General features: G+C 37.6%; 1 protein-coding gene across 1 annotated transcript in view; it reads right to left on the bottom strand.

Moving 5' to 3' along the window:
- The window catches only part of LOC114472418 (oxysterol-binding protein-related protein 3-like), a 31,639-nt gene that overhangs the window by 3,772 nt on the left and 7,372 nt on the right, over positions 1 to 20,495 (bottom strand). Inside the window, exons 2-18 of the mRNA XM_028461669.1 lie at positions 14,876 to 15,064; positions 13,593 to 13,709; positions 10,788 to 10,841; positions 10,572 to 10,685; positions 9,813 to 9,965; positions 9,648 to 9,732; positions 9,396 to 9,499; positions 8,655 to 8,747; positions 8,405 to 8,564; positions 8,133 to 8,257; positions 7,928 to 8,050; positions 6,574 to 6,664; positions 5,496 to 5,731; positions 3,034 to 3,171; positions 1,852 to 1,915; positions 740 to 818; positions 498 to 642 (exon numbers count right to left, since the gene is read on the bottom strand). Of these exons, the coding sequence (XP_028317470.1) occupies positions 498 to 642; positions 740 to 818; positions 1,852 to 1,915; positions 3,034 to 3,171; positions 5,496 to 5,731; positions 6,574 to 6,664; positions 7,928 to 8,050; positions 8,133 to 8,257; positions 8,405 to 8,564; positions 8,655 to 8,747; positions 9,396 to 9,499; positions 9,648 to 9,732; positions 9,813 to 9,965; positions 10,572 to 10,685; positions 10,788 to 10,841; positions 13,593 to 13,709; positions 14,876 to 14,938 (1,944 nt within the window). The 5' untranslated portion in view covers positions 14,939 to 15,064. The remainder of the gene's footprint in view (positions 1 to 497; positions 643 to 739; positions 819 to 1,851; positions 1,916 to 3,033; positions 3,172 to 5,495; positions 5,732 to 6,573; positions 6,665 to 7,927; positions 8,051 to 8,132; positions 8,258 to 8,404; positions 8,565 to 8,654; positions 8,748 to 9,395; positions 9,500 to 9,647; positions 9,733 to 9,812; positions 9,966 to 10,571; positions 10,686 to 10,787; positions 10,842 to 13,592; positions 13,710 to 14,875; positions 15,065 to 20,495) is intronic.

Below are 20,495 nucleotides of genomic sequence, written 5' to 3'. Positions count from 1 at the left end.
TTTGGCCAGTAGGTGGTGCCGTATTCCTGGCTGGGTTTGGTAATAAAGCTCGAGGACAGTGTTTTTCGACCTTGGGATCATGACCACTTGTGGGGTCCCCCTGGAATTTAAATGAGTTTACCTGAAATGTCTAGTAATTGATATAATTAATTTTTTTTTTTTTTTTTTGTATTTAATTCAAACTAAAACAACACAGCTTTAAACTTTCTGAAATATAAATATGTTTTAAATAAAGTGCAGTATAAAAAAGAAGAACGAGAAGAAAAAGAAAAAATGTAATAAATTAACATATATAATACAGTTTGAAAATATCTGAGCTGGTACATCTCGTCACTTTGTGCACTAATGCTGTCTACTCTGTATTTGTAACAAAGTATAAAAAACTTGCTATAAATTTGTGATATAAAAATCAGGTCCACTGCTCTAGAAGTGAGTGAAATGACTAATTATTCATCTCATCTTTAGTCTAAATTCCTCAAACAACTGTGGATCTTCACCTTAACAAAGGTTATTTTACACTGGCAGGCGTCGCTGTTGGTGTTCCTAATGGTCATCTCTCCGTAGTGTTCGATCCAGCGTTGGCCACTCAGGATGTTATGGATGCAGGACGTGACTTTGTTCCATTCGTAATGATCCCCAAACCTGCAGAAAGCCCGAATGACGTAAACGTTCCTGTTAAAAGCACACACTACAGTGTACACACAAAAGCACACCCACATGGAATAAGGAGAGGACTCACGCTGGTAGTGTGACATGTGTGCTTCCTATGGGAACTATTTCCATGGATTTGCCCCAGAATTTGTTTTTCCACCGAACGTCTAAAAAAACAGAGAGACACACACATTAACAAAAGCTCTATAAAATGAAAATGACAAATAATCTAAATCTTAGCTTTCTAATCGGGTCATCTAAATTTGTAAATTAAAATTGAGAGCTAACCACGCAGTTGTGCATACCTTTTTTTCATTAAATAAATAACCGTGTCACAGTTGGAGTGTGGATCGGGCTGCATTTTCTCGTCCGAGGCCAACCCAACAGTGGAACATATTTACGTTTGTTTTAATCCATGTATCAAATATAAAGATTATCCATGTTATTGTGCAGAAAAGGGAACGTTGCAACGATGTGTTCCTTTATAATTGTCCTCCTCCGCTCCATTCTCCCTACACTGGGATCCTGGTCTCACTGTTCCAGTTTAAGCTGCATTCTACAGCAGCTGCAGCAGGAAAGGAAGAACGCTGCGTGCAAACAACACTATCTGACCAAACACCGCCATCAGTTCTAAAAGTCTGTCCGAACCCGACGCGTCCGGTGCCGTTGGGTCCCGTCGGGTATCCATCCTCTAGTCACAGTATCAGCTGTGCTCCGATGATGAACAGTTGATGTGCGCCCCGGGGTGTCACTATGGAGTCTGATTTCTCGATCCTGCCCTATGCCCCTTTTGCCCCCGTTTTGTTTTCTCACAGGATTTAAAAACTCATATGCTCTGAAAAAATTGCAAAACTATTTCTAAAAATAATTTTGAAAAATTTAATGTGAAAAACACAATTTGGGAAAAAAATGAAATGGATCTTGTAGGATTCAACTCAGGCAAAAACCTTGGCAGTTTGTCAAGTTTGTTCATATGTGAACTTATAAAAGTTATAATTTTTATGCTTGGGACATGATTTCAGTTTCAGAAGATTTCAGAATGTTGTAATTGTCAGATAAAAAATGTTCCGTTGCAAAAAAAAAAAAAAGGGGGAAACAAAGCAGGGTCTCCTGCTTATTCAGGTACCAAAGCTCTGTAATTATGGTAATTGGGACCCTAAAGCTAGAGGAAACACTGATCCAGAGTTTCTGTGTGCTCACCTTGCCAAAAGCTGAAGTTCTTCGAATCCGAGTGACACGCCGACACCGGTGGATGATGACTCACCTGGAAATGTACGGAGAGCAAAAACCACAGCATCACTTTTTAATTAGTGAGGAAGCAGAATTTGGGTGCATTTCAAATTCTTCAGCATTTAATTCTAAATGATCAAACATTCAGCACAGGGGTGCTTGTACTTTTGTGATTGGTAACTTTTAACATTTTTTTAAAATATATTTTTTCTGAAAAATGTCTTTCATTTTGATTGGGAATTTTAGCGTTTTAAGTTTTAACGGCATTCAAATTTGAACTTAAGCTGCTCAGCCAATCTTCAACGGATTTTAACCATTTCACTTTTAAAATATTCAGCTCTCTGTTGTCTTTCAACTGTTATATTCAACTTTTCTCAATCTTTAAATGTCTTTGACCTACAGCCCTTCAACTGCAGTGAGTTTTCAGCTTCGATCCCATTTTTAGAGTGGACAGCTCATTAAGTTACCTAAAAATGTTTACAAACAAAACGCTATTGCTAGGTTAATGCTAGGCTAATGCTAGGTTAATGCTAGTTAATGTTAATATTAGGCTAATGCTAATTGTTATGTTAATGTTAGCAAATGCGAATGCTAAGTTAATGTTGATGTTATGCTAATGCTAGGCTAATGTTAATGCTAGGTTAATGCCAGCTAAAGTTAAAAAGAGGCTAATGCTAGCTAATGTTAATATTAGGCCAATGCTAATGTTAGCATATACAAATGCTAAGCTAATATTGATGTTATGCTAATGCTAGGTTAATGCTAGCTAAAGTTAATATTAGGCTAATGTCAAAGCTAACGCTAGGCTAATGCTAGAAAATGCTAATAGTAAGCCAATGTTAATGCTAGCTCATGCTAATGGGAAGTTAATGCTCATGCTAGCCCAATGCTAATGCAATGTTAAATTACATGGGCCAGCACCTGCATCCTCATTTGCATTTTCTTCAGGAAATGCAAATATTCTAGTTATTAATCATTTACATTAATTTTATTTAAATATTTGTATTTAGTTCATCTTTAGACAAATAGAAGCATTCATACTTTTTCCTTATTCATACAGGAACAACATGCACCCATACACACAACCACAAACGGGTTATTCTGATGATATGGAACAAGGTGTCGTTATTAAAAAGGAAGTCTGATCTCTACCTGTTCAGCTATAAACCTGAAGCCCTTATCAGGCCTGTCAAACTCGTATGTCTCTCCCAGGACGGGGTTGAAGGGTTTACTTCCTGCTCGGTAGTACGAGGATGCATAGGAAGAGATCGCAAATGTAGCAACATACACCTGCACAGAAGAAGAAAATGAGGAGAAAGAAGGAACTGTTAGTGAAACCAGGCACCGTCCTCTTAATGCTGGATAATAATTCTCACTTTGGGCTGAAACAAGGGAAATACTGTGGTTAATGTAACTATTTTATTTTGAAATTGGAAAGGAATTGTAACAGATGCCGTCCCAACACACTAGAGGGCAGTACAGTATTATAATGAACCTATTTTTAAGAAGCACCTAAAGCAGAAGTAGTTAAATTTTATCACAGTGGGGCCACAAAAATGCGTTTGTTTGAGGGCCACAAGATCAACATTCATGTCAGCATTTAAAATAATGAGCAATCTGATCATTAATACATGAAAGAATAAAGAGTTTTTATAGTAATATTGTGTGTTTTTCTGTCATTCTGTGTATGTCTGGTGTTGTCTTCTAGTTCTGAGGCATTTTGTGCATTTCTGTAGTCCTTTGTGTATGTTTCCTGTTAAATCTATGTTTTTTTTAGTCATATTGTGTATTTGTGCTGACATTTTGCATTTTTTGGAGTAATTTTTGTGTATTTCTGTTGTAATTTTGCTTGTTTGTTAGTGCTCTGGGTTTGCGGAGTCATTTTTCATGTTTTTTTTGTCCTTTTGTGTACTTTTGTTGTCATTTTCTGTAATTTTGCATATTTATCTGAGTAATTGTGTATTACTGTTGTCGTTTTATTAATTTTTGCAGTAGTTCTGTGCATTTTTGGAGTATTTTCTGTTTTTCTTTTGTCATTTACTGTATTTTCCTGCAATGTTGTAATTCTTTGTAGTTTTTTTTGTCATTTTGTACATTTACTTTTAAACAGCTGCCAGTTGCCTATGCCTGACCAAAAGTTTCGTTTCCATGATTTTCTGGATGAAAACTGCTGCTTAACTCACTGAATTATTTTCATTTTCACTATTAGTTGTCAAACAAGTGTTAAGCCATCGTTCAAGGCTTTGAGAGCACATTTCAGGAGCCATCCTTTATGTTTTTGCTAAGAAGCAAAGCCTGAACGCGATATAACACGAAGATTTTAACTGCATGATATTTCATAAAAGTTTGCATGAATGTTATGATGAAAATAAAAATAGAAATATGATGAAATATTATACAGGACTACAAAACACTTAAGAAATCATGCCAAATAGACAGATAGATTTAGAGTAATTTTAAAGATGTTTTTGAAACAGCAGCCAAGTCCGGACGGTCGCACCACATGATATTTTGACCCATAAAAATAACAGAATTACAGATTACTAATGTTTTTTAAAAATAAAAACATGAAGTGAGGGCATATATGGGAGTGGGACCACATATGGTATCTTTTTATAGATTTAAATCATTTTTAAGTGAAAAATATGCAGTTGAACAGAGAATGTAGGCGTAGGCCTAAAACTACTACCGGTTATTACTAATAAATGAACAGCTTTCGGTTTTCATTTGTTTTTTTACTTACGGTACATTTTGTCTCTTACATAATTTGGTTTTTCATTAATTGTCATTTTGAAGAAAAAAAAAGTGTTACATACTGTTCATTTAAGATTTATGTCAGGTTCTCAGCAGCTAAAAACATGGCTTCTTGACCACCAATTATGTTCACACTGACAGCCTTTTTCTAATTATTATTTTATTTCAATTTTTGTACATTATTTCTCTTGTGTTAAGTATGGATTACCTATTTTGTTTGAACTGTTCCTGTTGTAATTTACCGTGTGGAAATTCTGAGAGTCTTAGTCCAGGCTTGGTGCTTTAGCAGTAATTATTTTGTTATTTGTCGTGCTTTTTCTCTTTTGTCATGTTGTATTCTCTCTGTACTTAAGATCTTTTACATTCTAGGTTGCCTTTTAAAATCTAGCCAGAGACATCAGATGAAAACTAGTCTCTTTTGGCTAACACTGGCTCATTTAATGTGCATTGTCGTGTTTTAAAATAATCAATAAATTCAATGAATTTTTTTGATGAAGTCACTGCTTTTAAATAAATTATACTTTGTAGTAGCCGTTTTAAACGCTACATGTGTATTACTACAGGATCAAACAAAAGATGACAGTTAATATTGATATTGTCTTTGAGCGTGTATATTACTACCGATAATTTGCATAGTTGCATGCAGAATATACGCAAATGGTTTTCAGTTGAAACGTCTAAACAAACTCCTGGGGGCTAAAATTCCAGCTCAGAGTCTTTCCTTTGAAACGTGGTGGACGTAACTTAAGTAAATGAATAAAGATAACCAATTAAAACAAGTAAAAAGCTACATTTTTGCAGCTCCTTTGAGCTACGATTGCATGCAGCTTGTGCAGCCATCTCAGATTTGTTATATTTACCATGCGCTCAAAAGGGTCGGCGGTCTGGTTAGCCGTATCCAGTAGCTCACTGTACTCCAGCTCCTCACACAGCCTCTGCAGGGTGTTCAGAGGCTCGTTGAGCTGCACCGGCATCGCCACCTTAGACAGGTCCTTCCCGATGTTGTTCCTCAGGATGTTCCATAGACTCACGCTACTGGCCGGACTGGGAGAGGGCAGCCTGGAGCGCCGGCGTGTCAGGGTCATCACGCTGCTGACTGGAGCAGGCAGGAGGAAGAAAAGGAGCTTTTGAGGGAATAGTGACGTGTATGTAAAGGCTGATGATTAGGGAGGGACTGTTTTATGTAGATGGACTTTTTTTTTTTTTTATTTAAGGAGGCAAATGTTATTCTGAGGTAAACTAAAAAGAGTTCAAGCTCAACAGGTGAAACTTGTTAACCCAGATGGAACGAGGTGTAGCAGACTCTCCTATTGGTCCAGGTGCTAATTAGGCTACTTTACAATAGAACATTAACATTTATTTGCTTATTTTGGTTTTTTCCATTATTTATTTTCATTTGTTTAATTTTTCTTTTTCCAATTATTGTATCACATTTGTGAACATACTGAATAATACATGATGAATCAAAGCAAAAACAAAAAAGGAAATCTTGTATGAGGTACTTTCTGTATTGTATGTTTCTGAATAAAAACAAAGAAATAAAAAAAATCTATTTGAAACTAAATGAACTTCTTTCCCAGCTCTGATTCTGAAAACTGTCCTCATTACTAATGTGAACCCAGAACCCTAAAATAAAAGAAATGTCCTTTGAAATTTCCAAACTTATAGATTTCCCCAACATCTAATTTAGGCTGGAAGTATTAAACTTAGGCATCCTCCATTGCTGTGGATTCAGGGATTCATCCACGGTTTGCAAAAACGCCTTTGATCTGGCAGGGATCACGTTCAACACATTCACTGAGCCCGTCACAAACAGCAACAAAAGCCCCGAGTCAGGCCTTTCCTGCCTCTGTGACAGACGTCTCTACATCATCTCATCCTCCCGTCTGTTCAAGGCCTTTGTTTGCACACAGACACGTGCACAGTGCGTTAACCTACCAGAGTTGTGTTTGTCGTTGTCTTCTCCGCTGTAGGTGTCCATGGAGACGCTGTCACTGACGTCGCTGATATACGAGTCATCATCCGACACCTGGAGACACCAAATCCGGAAGGAAGCGTCAGTGAGCCAACAGAATGAAAGACTATGGAGGACGGCCCAAACAAAGGGGATGAGTTGAAGAATCAATCAGAAAAGGGAATAAATAGCACTTAAGTCATTAATCTGGGAACAAACAGACAGTAGCTTTTAGTATTGTGGCCATTTTTGGAGCGTCTCTGTAACAGATGGCCTGAGATAAAAACTATAAGATGATGCAAAACTGTTGGATTATATTGTGATCTATAGAGGTCAGGGTTCTCACCAGGAATTTTTCACAGCATAGGGATTTTTCTAATCTTTGTTACAGCCTTACTTTAAAGCTAAAAGTTATTTTTGAATTGGTGAAGGGTCATGATGAACTAAGTTAGACAAGAAATAACATTTTATTCAAAACTAAAGACTGATTGGAAGACACACTTCAGCATTAAAACTCCCGCGCTCGGCCCGCCTAGTTGTCGGCCAATGAGCGTCTTGTGAGTCAGGTATACACGGATGTCGATTACACAATCTATATGTCTAGTATTATAATTAAATTTCAAAAACTGAGTAAGATTATGTTTTTAAATTCTAAATTGTTTTTGAAAAAAAAAATGAATTTAAAAAATGTTAATATATATATATATATATTAAAATCAAAAAATAATATAAGTTTAAAAAAAAAAAAATCATTATTTTTAAATTTCATTTTAAAATGTTTTATCTATTTTTCACAATTAAAAAATCTCACAGAAATAGATATACAGTGCAGGAAGAGGCAGAACGCTCAAAGAGCTTAATCAATTGGTTTGTTTTGTTTTCAAATTAAAACACCACACAATCTCAAACAACTGCCTTCTCTACTTTCACTTTCTCAAATATAAATCTAGTTAAAATAAAATGCAGTATAAAAATATGGTGCTTATTGTTACTTTGATCACTAATCATTACTACTCCATATTTGTAACACAGAATAACAGATATGATCAAAACCTAATTTTAGAAGAAAAAAAAAATTCTTGGGTCACCAGATATTTGTGATATCAAAATGGGGTCATGACTAAAAAGGTTGGGAACCTCTGGCGTAGAGGATCAAAATTCAACTGCCCTGGTGAGAACCCTGGAGATGCGCTAACATCTCACTATTTGTCTGCTGGTGCATTTGAACTGAACATAAACGTGTTAATGCTTTCATATACATTACAATGTCTCACTGAGACACATGGATTAGATGTTTGCATTCTTCTCTAAAAATGACAAGCAAAAAGAGGATCTGACCTCATTCTCTGATGAGGAGGAGGAGAGGAGGTACTCTTGAGCATCAAAGAATTCTGAGATGGACTCTGATTTACTGTCATTGGACGCCTGGTGGACCAGAGACTGGGCGGAGCCTGCACATTCCTGTTTGAATCAGAAGACATCATATGAGAAACTGCACCAGAATCCTGATCTTGGAGTCTCCGTGTGAGCCGTGCTGACTCACTGATGCGTAGATATTCTTCCGACCCATGACCTGAGCAGCCTTTGGTGCCTGCAGGTCAATGCTGCTCCTCAGCCTGTCTCGCTCCGACACCAGGGAAGCGAAGGATGACTTCAATGTAGAGTGGACTGGAGACAAGCAAATGCCATAGGGCCAAGAGAAAAACTGTTGTCATGGAAACTATCTCACAGTATAGAGGACCAGAGAAAACCAAGCTCAACAGCTAATCTGTTGTATCGCCTAAGCAACCTGGTAGACACCCAGCATGGACTCACTCTTGTTGGCCAGGTTGCAGAAATCCTCCTGTAGTCGAGATGCGTCTGTAGGGGAGTCGGGGGATTCAGGACAAACCTCCTGGATGTTAGGCTCAGTGGTGGAGAGGTTGGGATTGGAGGCGTGAAGGCGAGGGGATTTAGAAGAGGAACGACCTGGAACCTGAGGGCCAAACACGGAGGAATTTAATCACCCGTGTTCCTTTTATAATGTAGTGCCATCATCTGCGGCACTAGAAACGAGACGACATACCTGTAGTTTGGACTTGTTTGACTCTTTGCCATTGTTTTTCGATCGCCACCTTCTTGGCCTTTTTTCCTTTTTGGGAATGTCATAAGTTGATGCCTGTCAACATAAAACATGTTAGGATTCATATTCTTTGTAATTCAGTGTTTATTCCATAATTTCTCCTACATTGTTCGTTTTTCTTTTCTTTTTGTAATATATTGTATTGCACTGTTGTTTATTATTTAGTTTTTATTGTAAAGTGTCCTTGGTTGGCCTGAAAGACACTTTTAAATAAAATGTATTATTATTATTAAGAGGGAGAGGCAGGAGACATTAACGAAACCAAAAGTAAATGATAATCTAAAATAAAACTAATTTTCCCCATGGAAACATTTCGTTAAATACAAAAAACTTACCATACACAAACATGTACAAATTAACTAAAAGTTCGTGTATTCTTGTTGCGGTTTTTGATAATTTGTCATTTTGTGTATTTCTGTTCTTATTTGGTGTATTTTTGTTGTTTTGTATATTTTTCTATTTCTGTAGTCATAATGCATGTTTTTGGTGTAATTTTGATTATTACAGTTGTCTTGTCTATTTTTGTCATCATTTTGCATATTTTTCTGTAAGTTTCTATGTATTTAGAAACTTTTTTGTGTGTATTTCTGGAGATATGTGCGATTAACATGGGGGCCGCTCAAAATTAGGCCGAGGGCTGCTATTGCTAGAGATGGTTCATTTGTTATCAAAGGTTTTCCTTACTTGTAACATGCTGATGGCGGGAGCCGAGTATGTGCGATGGAGGACTTCCATGCTCCTCAGCAACAAGTTGAGTTCTAGTAAGTATGACTCACATTCATCCAAGTCTGACAGAAGGAATTCAATATTAAAAGGTTAATGTGTGTGCCCACCATGAGGTGCTTAACAACAGAACACTGTTGATAAACTGAACATGTAAGAAAAAGTGCAACAACTGAAGAGGCAAATTGTGAGTCAGTGAGTTTTTAAACCAACCTTTGCAGCACTTATTCATGTCCTCTGAGGAATGGAGCCAGGAGCTAACCTTAGCCTGGGATGTCTGCTTGGAAAGAGAACTCCTCTAAAAAAGAACGTTTACACAACGTTTAAACAGCAGCAACACTTCAACGTTTACTTTATCCTGCGTAAGAAACCTCTTACTTTTCTCAGGGACTCATTAAGGGTAGGAGAGGATGAGGCGTGAGGGTGGAATAGGTGCCTCTCGTGGGGGTACATGGAAATTTCATTCTGCCTGAACACACGGTGATGACGCAGCTTCGACACCCACTCATCAAACTGCTCCGGAGATTTTACCTTGGGGTTAACAAAGTGAAATTAGCAGCTGTGAGTCAAGACAAGACGGGGGTATAAACACTGCTAACACCTTTGTGTGCAGCAAACACGATAAAGAAAAGTGTGAAATGGGACATTTTCACACTTCTCTTAAACAGGAGGAACCTTGGTCTATTTTAAAACAAGGGCATTTTTCAAGCAAAGCGTGAGAAGCTATGACTCAATGTAAGCTGAACATCTAGAGGCTAAATGTAAGTCAACAGTGTTTCACAGTTCAACTTGTTCTTTTTGTTGTTAGCCCAAATATAGAGTAGCCGTAAAGATAGACACGTGTTTACTAGACTTTGGTGTGTAAACAGCTGGAGGGTGACTGTTAATTTACTGTAGGCCAACTGCTACTTTATCAATAGTTTAGTTATAACATTGGAAGTTGTAGGATTATTCATTAGATTTCAAATCAGTTCACACAAAACTGTTAAAACATGAAGTGATGGATATGTTCTTATTAGTTTACCAAACTGTAAAAAACTAAAATAAAACAATTCAACCAGACGATGTGTGGATTAAACAATAGTGTTTTCTTCAATAAGCCATTTTTAAAAGGCTACACAGCATCCTGTAAGTCACCTTTAGGTGATAGATGTTGTCCTCTGTGTCGAGGTCAATGCACATGGCTTTCTTCTTGATGGACATGACAGAGAGGCCGACATCGATGCAGCCGTGGATCTTTCCCTTGTTCAGCTGTAAGGAAGCAGGCGGGTTGTTGTTAGGACATGCCTCTGTGTGTGTGTAAGTGGGGCAGCTGAGCAGGCAGACAGATTACACTCTAGAGGCCATACATACATCAGTGCTCCGCTTCGCGTACTTCAAGATGCCTTTCTCCAGGACAAAGTACCTCTGTGAAGGAAGAATTTCCACCAGTTATTCAAACAAGTGAATAACAACTAAAGAAGGTATCGAGACAAACAGCTTACACACACACACACACACACACAGAGAAATCACTTTTTCCTTTCAGCAGGGCTTTAGCATTATTTCACTATTAATGTGTTAATTTGTCACTGTGTGCTTGTTCACTCTTTGGCTGCGTTCGAAATGCCACACTCCGTACTATGCACTACAAACCCAATGAGTATACACTGTCTACGTTATACTATAAGTATGGTTAGGAGGATTAGTATGATGAGCGTTCCTAGTGAAGTATACTTCCATGTTTCCCAAGATGCATTTCGAACCTACGACGACAAAAACCTGAAGCACACTGAGGCTAAATATCTCCGTTGATTCTCCACCTTTGAAAGTTCTGAAAACATTTTAAGTGAGAAAGTGACCAAGTAGAATATCCATGTGGTCATTTGATCCATAAAACTCGCAGAAAACACATTTCATGCCGACATTTTGGAGATTTTCAGAGACTTGCCATTGTGCTAGTGACAAGACTTCCGGTTAACTTCAAAACAAGAGCCATATTTAAAAAAAAAGTGTCACAAAACTAACGTAAGAAAAGAAGAGATGCTCTTGTTGTGAAAAGGGGATGTTTGATTTTTAGCTTAGCCGGTCCCAGGATGATTTTACAATCCGCTCACAATGCATCATGGGGAGTTTTAGTATGACTAGTGTGCCCACCGTGCATACTTTATAAAAATGTCCCGATATAGTATACATCCAGGTATTTCTTGCATACTCTATCTAATGTGAACGTACTACATACTCATTTTGACTTCAGACTTAGTATAAGTAGTACGTTAGCATGACATTTACAACATACGCTTTGTATCTTTTCTTATTCTACCTGTGCTCATTAACTAGCTGTCTTCTTCCTCAGCTGTTTCCACCAGTGTTTTACGTTTGACTGATTACCCTCTGCTTATTTAAGGAATGCTTGGGTGTTCTTTGTGTCAGTTCTTTGTGTCAGTTTTTTGCTCTTAAAGCATTTGTAGTGTCAGTCTTAGTTTAAATCATGTGTCAGGCCAACAACACACTGTTTTATGCAGCTTAGGTTTTTTGTCTATTTGACTTAATCTTGATTGAGATTAAAATGGTTCTAATTTAAGCCTCTGCTTCAGAGTCCTGCATTTGGGTTCAAATCGTCCACTTTGCATTCACGTCCAAATACATGTAGTAAGTGGTAGTCTAATACAGTGTTTCTCAAATGGGGGTACACGTACCCTTAGTGGTATGCGATGGCACCACAGAGGGTACTTGAGAAAGAGAGGGAGGAAATTTAACAAATAAAGTTTCAGTCTCGGTCCCACACCAGGCACGAGATGACTGGTAATAATAAAAACCATAGAAAAAAAACTATACAGGAGCCACTAAATCAGTGTTTTTCAACCTTGGGGTCAGGAGCCCATGTGGGGTCAACTGGAGTTTAAATGAGGTAGCCTGAAATTTCAGAAAAATTTAAATAGATTTTCGAAATTTTGTAATTATTATTGTTTTCTTTTGCATTAACACACATACTTTCACTTTCTGAATATAGTTCAACTAAAATCCAGTAAAAAAAATAAATATCTGAGCTCAAACATGATCAAAAAACTAAATCTAGAAAAAAATGTCTTCGGGGTCGGCAGAAATTCTTGATATCGAAATGGGGTCACAATCCAAAAAACGGTTGGGAACCACTGCATTAAATACTGTTTCTTTCCACTTATTTACAAAATCAGATTCATTATGCTCTATAATTGTTTTTAAATGGTTTTCTAAGCAAAATGTTGTAGTCGGACAAAAGGGGGTACTTGGATAGAGAAACAAAAAAGTTTGAGAACCACTGGTCTCGTAGAGTAGTGACAAAGCAATGGTAGGGACTCCAATTTTACATACTCACTGACAACGGACGGAAAATGCAAAATTTACGTTCTGAAATGAAAAAGCAACCTCAATAGTTTAAAAAAAATTTAAAAATTATTAGTGTATTTAAAATCAGGTCCCAATAACACACTAATAGCTCACATGCATGTTTCAGGACAATATCAAGTCTATAGTCTTATATAGGATTTTGGCTTCCAAAATTCATCAGAAGCATTTAATTGTAAAATTAATCACAGTTGTTGCTTCTATTACCCCTATTTAGCATGTTTGGTACCAGTTTAATCGCCAAAAAAATTCATCTAAATAAGGAAAGATGACAAAACGGAAACAACATGGAAATGAGTCAACTTTGAAACTGAACTTGGGAAATTTTGAGTCCCTACAATAAGACACAACTTGCAAACATTGTAATAGGTAAAAACACTAAATTGTCAAGGAGACTAAAGTTTCCAGGTATGCGTGAGTAGTAGTGAGCACACTTTCCGAGACAGGAGGGGGAGGGAGTTGAGTCAGGGATACAGTTGAAATCAGCTGGAGGTACAAAGAATAGAAAGAGGGGAAACACTAAGAGCTAAAACGGGAATAAGGAGGAAATGCTTGAAACTTCTTAGGAAGTTTCAAAATAGGAAGTCAAACATTTGTGGAAGACTACAGGAGAGTAATGGCTTTAATATAAAGGGTAACAATAAAGAAAGTACCAGGAACACATCAATCTCTGAATAATACAAAAGTGCCCTAGAGTTAAACTTGACTGAATGATACAAACATAATACTGTAAGTGCATTCATAAAAGTCTCATCGTTCATTCTGCATTCGGTGCACGTCTGAGGTGCTCACCTTGTGCCACCCCTTCATGGGCCACTTCCTCCTCTTCAGCAGAAAGCCTTCTTGTCTGTCGGGCTCCTGCATGTTGGCAGGAGCCCCCCTGAGCCCCTCCACGATCTCCCAGCTGTCCTGAAGCATGACAACACAAGAGGAACGTCAAACTGGAAACATGTACACTTGAAATAGATATTTGAACACTTTGAAGTGACTGCAGCAACAATCCCTTTGTTAAGTAAACATGTTTTTTTTAGAAATATCTGTGTGGAGAGAGACTAGTTCATTCATCTCAGAGCAAAAGTTTTGCCTTTTTTTTTTTTTTTTACTTCCGATATGATGGTGGATGGCAATACAATATCAGCGCAAATCATTTTCTGACTTATTTTGCAACGTTTGTGAAATATTAGCAAAAGCTTGATCTCAAACAGAACAACAGTTAGCAGCAGTAGGTATGAGAAATTAATATAAATAAATTAATTAGTTATGAGGACTGAGAAAACTTGTGTAAGTACCAGTATAAAACAAAATACTGTAAAATAACAAAATATAACTCTCACATTATGACACTGACACACAAATACAAATTTTTAGAGGTCGACCGATATGGGATTTTCAAAGGTCGATGCAAATACTGATTTTAAAAAATATCTAAAGTCAATATACTTTTTTTTTTTTTTTAAAGCACATTGATTATGAAGGACAATTGAAACACTCATACGAAATAACTCTTAACATGAATTGAACTTTAATTATACCCGTACACAACCAAGTAAAACAAAAATCCTTATCCTATGAAGGATATTTGATCAGGCACTAATATATTATATCCTTATCCTATTATATCGGCTTTTTATTTGTAAGCCTATTGACTTCTACCTCTCCCATGGACATGCTATTATTACTTTTTTTTGTTGTAAATTCATACATTCAAACAGATGTTTTTTTATGTTCTTTCTTTTTTCCTTTAAGGCTACTCTAAAGTGCTAAATAAAAAATAGAAGTGCTCAGGCCGGCCGAAATATCGGTCGACCTCTACTAATTTTAATTTATTTTCTTTACCAATTACATATTTATTTGCTGAGCTAATATAATAAATGCAATATTATTGGTTTTTAAAGGAAACAAACATACATTTAATAATGTGCAGGTAAAGAATTAGCACGCAGAAAAACTCCATACTCATCAGGTTGTTTACCTTGTTTCTTAAACCCAAATAAAAGACCATTTAATCACAACAATTCCAAAACCAATCACCCATTATAGAATCTGAACCCCATTCACTGCAGAAGTAAACATACCCGATTGCGCTCATGTTTGGGGGAGACGCTGCTGTCGCTGTTCGACGGTGACAGCGATGTCATCTTTCAGCGCCGTCAACGCTTTCAACCTCCCTCTGTTGTTTCTGTGGAAACCTCAGCAGCAGAGATCACAGCACGAGCTCCTGAAGCATCACTGCAACCTTTGAAAGGCCACACCAACCGTCAGCACTGTGGTGGAAGGACAGAGCAAGCAAGCGTCACGGCTGCAACATGATTGCTTGTATTGTAACACAGCGAACAACAGACACACAAAGCCAGAGGGGAACAGAGGCGGGATCACTTACTCACTGGTTCTGACTAATAAAAAAATCCAACATTTCACAAGTAGATGTGTTTTAGAGCAGAAAAAACACAAATAGTCCAAATATGATGGTTATCACAAGCAGTTAAACAGTAAACACACTAAATATATGTTTCTTATTGAGCTGCTCTTTAGAAAAGTGTTTGCCCATAAAGGGAATAACTATTAGTGCTGGTTAAATCATAAATACACCATTTTTTTATGTATCTAAATATGTTAAAAATTAGATTAGATTACACTTTATTTTATCCCACAGTGGGGAAATTCACATTACAGCAGCCAAAGACAGACAAAAATAATAGATATTGGTCAAGATAACGGTGCAGAAAATATATAAATAAGCGGTAAGTGGGACTTTACATGGAGTACTGGGTAATATTGTCAAACCTGTGATATTTGTCATGTGCACAACATGATTCCACTCATGTATTTAGTATAGATTTGGTTAACCAGACAAGCCAGGAACAAAATGACATGTTCAGACTTGGTTGTGTACATTTCATGCCCATGGCATGCTTGTGAAGTGCGTTTCCATGGATACGTAACACACAGAGAAGCTAGAGAAGTGGAAAACTTTGGCTTAACTTACGAATTTAAAAGTTGTGTAAACTTTGGGTGCTATTGACATTGATTGCTATATTTTCTGTCAGCCCTAAAGGTGGTTCAGAATGCTTGTGTGTGTGTGTGTGTGTATGTTCTGTAATTTCCCAAAGCCTCGCTTACAGTCAGGACATGAGTCATCAGCAGGAAAGAATGTGCTGCTCCGTGCTACGATACCCCAGACGCACCAAAACACAAGGCTTAGCTGTGGACAACAAACCGACTCAAACACATGCGCGGCCCACTTACTTCACAGCTCTGAAGCTCGGGCTAAAAGGACAGATGATACATTGGAGAAGAAGGTCTCCGATGATAAACTAGAGGCTTAATTTAGCTCATCAAGCTGTGGTGTTTGCACTTACTCAGCCAATGGCACGCCTGGCGTCTTCAGCATGTGAGACTTCTAAAATACAATCGAGTGAGGAATTTACTACAGATGCCTTCTGCAATGTTACACCTGTGAACAAATTTAATACATATGGAGCAGTGACGTGCAGTCAGGGTAGGCAAGGTAGGCAGTTCCTACCCAAGGATGAATTGATATTTTGATTATTTGTTTTAATTATAATATTTTAAATTATTTATTTTTCAATTTTCGATAGCCTACAGTACCAATAAGTTTGAAAGTGTCAGCATTTTGTGCTTTTCATAGCCCAACTGACTAAACATGGCTATTTCCTAGTACGGCAGAGACGCTGCACTCTCACTCCGCTGTAAGGCAGGAGGAGGCCACACACCCCCTCCCAAAAGCACATTGCTGCTGTGCCTCTGTTTCCATAGTGTGTTTTTATGTGTTTGCGCATACGCAGTCAGTTCCCAAAGATGAAAACCATTTATGTAAAAAGGCAGCTCTCTACGCAGCCTTTGGACGTAACCGCGCTATGCTAAATGCTATACGTACCTTCACAGTGCATTAGTGAAATGATACAGCATGGCCGCTGCTGCCAAGTTCTCTAGCTAGTGGGCGGGATAACACTACAGGAAGGATGACAGCGCTAGAGACGATGGAGAAACTTTCTTTTGAGTTTCTGTGTTGTCATTTTCTCCGTGTTTCTGTGTTTCCAACACAAATAACGGATGCGCTGTCGTGTCATGAGATACATCATGTTGGGAGAGTATGGAAGCTATATTGAATAATTGTTTATGTTTCTTTAATGGTGTTTTACCATCTTGATTTTGTTAGATGGCTAAATGCTTGTTCATGTGGATCTGTTGGGTTTTTTCTTTCTTATTTTGATAAGCGCATTGAGATGACTTTGTTGTAAATTGCACTATACAAATAAAGTTGAATTGAGTTGAATTGAATTAACACTTGCCAGCAGAAACATATGGAATTGTGATTGGTGTTGGCATTGGTGGTCTCGATTTGCAACGCCCTGCCTACCCTACCCTAGTACTCACAGTACGTCACTGATGTGGAGCATCGGTCTTTGAACAGAGAAAACTCTCAAGATCTCTCCCTTATTGTCAATGCAATCTGTATTATATTTGTACATTTGTATTACTATTTATCTTTTTTTTTCTACTGTAATGTGTGCACTTGTATTTAATCATTATTAACAGTATTTTACTTTATTATGTATGTTTTTCTTTCTCTTTCTTTCTTTATTATTTTTATTTGTAATATTTCTTGAGCCTATGTAACTCAACAGTAATTTCCCCCTTGCATAAATAAAGTACTTCTGATTCTGACTGACAACACTTTCTTATCCTTCATTCTACCCTCCATGGGAAAACCATTACAGTTGCTTATAGAAGAAAAAATATATATATATAGTTTGAAAACATAGTATAAAGAAGAAGAAAAAAATATATAGTCAACCCTTAAAATTTTACAGAAAAAGAACTATTAAGTTATACATAGATATTGCAGTCATCTTCACGCTGCTGCTCTCATCTCTTTGAATATGCAACGCATGCCCTACTTACCTCCTCTGAGCGATTAACCGGAGAACCGTACACCGCTGATCCCTGTGCGCAGTAAGCCTAGAAGTGCTGCGGTTTTAACTTTACTCTTATGTAATGTGCGTTAAACATTAATGAAACAACACCTTGTAAATGATCGGTTTAGATGGAAAAGGGTCATTGTCGTGGCAAAGGCCAGAGCTGCAGTGTCACAAGGTGCAGATGAGGGAATAAAAAGCTTTATTGGGGAGGGGGGAACTACATGTCTTCTTTTTTTTTTTTCACGTGATGGATGGGTTTTAAGAGATCATAACAGAGAATATAGTTGACGAAAGTCTGTTTTGTCAAAGAGCTGAAGAACTCCATATGGGAGACAACAAACAAAAGGACAAATAGTAAATAAGATGGAAAAGTTTTCTCAGGTTGAGACTAGACTATCAGCCCTGCGGTGTTGCATTCAGTCCAAACATGCACATGGTATGCAAACGTACTTGCAAAACTGAAAACGCATCTTTCTGAGATCTACAAGACAAACTTGTTCCGACAAATATCATGGCCAAGTTTCATGACATTGTGACGAAATAATAATCCACTGTTTTTGATACTCACCTTGACACTCAAGACTGAGTAAACAGTTGTCTGAAAACACCGATTCCTTTGCCATAGAGATAGTCACTAAGTCACAGGTTCACTTCAAAGCATAAGAGAATTTTTTTTAAGGCTTTACACCGATCTGATCGGCTATATCAGATTGGCCGATATTTTGCATTTTACAAAATTAAATCAATCAATCAATCTTGATTTATAAAAAGCATTTTAAACACAAAGAAAATGCAGCTCAAAATGCTTTTACATAGTTAAAAATACATCCACCCCCCGTCCACCACAGACACAATGGTATATGGCTGGGTACAGAGAATCTAGGTAAGGAGACATCACAATGTGCAGGACACAGACACACAAACCCTTGGCACAGGGCGCTGAGACAGAGCCCCGAGCACAGCAAAAGCTATTTGTCTACTCGGGATGGGAATTGATAAGAATTTAGCGATTCTGATTCCATTATCGATACTGCTTATCAATTCGACTCCACACCGATTCTCATTGGGTGAGGGAATTAAATAAAATAAATTGATTTGTTTGCTTTTAATCTATTATATTATCTTTGTCTCTTTAATTTCCTGCAGTAATATCAGCTCTCTTTTAATCCACCAGGTATTGACTGTTTTCACTGGAAATAATATATACAAAAGCGCTATATGAAATTAATGAATTATTATTATTATAACATGTGACACATTTTGGCTACAACCATTTGAGAATATTTACAGTGCTCTTTTTGAACTTGAACAACTTGATCCAAAGCTAATTCAGACATAAAACAAATAATTCTTCTGTAAAAAAAAAAACATATTAACCAAAAGTACAGCTGTACTTGTTATGTATTTAAACGGTAAAGCTTTAATTTAGCCTTTGTTAACATTTCTATAAATGGACCTTCAGAGACGCTGTCCCTGTTGTTACATGTGACATCATCAGCCGTGTGTGTGAACGTGTGAAAGAGCAAACTAAAGACAACGATCAGTACCAGTCCGTCTCCCGTGTCTGATCACTTGTTATGAGGACATAAACTCGCGACGAGGTGTGTGTTCTTGCAAAAGTTTGTTGATTTCAGAAGAAAAGTCCATGCAAGAAGCAACTTTTGCGCAAGTGTACAGAACCCGGAAGTGAGTAGCGTAGCAACAAAGACGCTACAAACACAGCACGGAGGACAGCCCTGCTGCGGGTGGAGGAGGTGGATACTCCGCAGTGGACAGCAAACAACTATATGGTGGAAGGAGCTTCACTTAGTGCTAATATATGCACAATATACAGGACCTGTGCAGAGGGCCCCCTCCGAAGTAACACTGGGATAGTAATCCTAGAAGATGAACCTAAAAAAAAAAGAACAATCCTAAAACTATGAAAACATTAAAGAACAATCCGAAAACTATAAAAACAAACAAAAGATAACAATAAAAACATGAAGGATAACAATCCTAAAATGAATAAATAATTAGTTAAAAGCTAAATTGAAAAGGTGGGTCTTGAGCCTTTTCTTAAAAACATGAACGTTCTCTGTAGCCCTGAGGTGCTCCGGCAAACTGTTCTGCAGACAGGGGCCGTAAAACTGGAACGAAGCCTCACCGTGTGTGTGTGTGTGTGTCCTGACTATAGGGATTACTAAGAGGCCAGTGCCGGAGGACCTCAGGGTCCGGGAATGTTCGTAGTTTAAAAGTAGTTCTGAAAGATCAGAAAGTCCAAGACCATTAAGACACTAAAAAAATCAGTAAGAGAACCTTAAAATTGATTGTGAAACACACGATGAGCCAATGCATCGACTTTTAAATGGATATAATGTGTTCCCGCCTCCTGGTTTTCGTCAGGACACGTGCTGCTGAATTCTGTAATAATTATAAACTTGATAAGCTGTAATGTCTTTATTCGCTGATCTGATCAATGACGTCATTGTCGTGATGAAACTTTCTGTAGATGCGCCCATTGCATTGTTTATCGTAGACGGAAGAAAAAACCTCAGCATCTGAGGTTAGGTTATCGCAGTAGTGAAAACCTTATCGATGCGATTAAGGTTAATCGTTCAGCATTAATGGTGACAGTATTGTATCGCGAGGGACGTGGCGATACCCAGCCCTAGTATCTGTACTTTACTAGAGTATTATATTTGAGGGACACTTTTTACTTTTACTCCACTATTAAATAATACAAGTGGGACTAGAAAAAAACTACATTTCT

This window comes from Gouania willdenowi, chromosome 11 (genome assembly GCF_900634775.1).
Source record: "Gouania willdenowi chromosome 11, fGouWil2.1, whole genome shotgun sequence".
Lineage (NCBI taxonomy): Eukaryota > Metazoa > Chordata > Actinopteri > Blenniiformes > Gobiesocidae > Gouania > Gouania willdenowi.
Note: the sequence above shows the minus strand (reverse complement) of the source record. Positions and strands in the feature narration are given on the sequence as shown.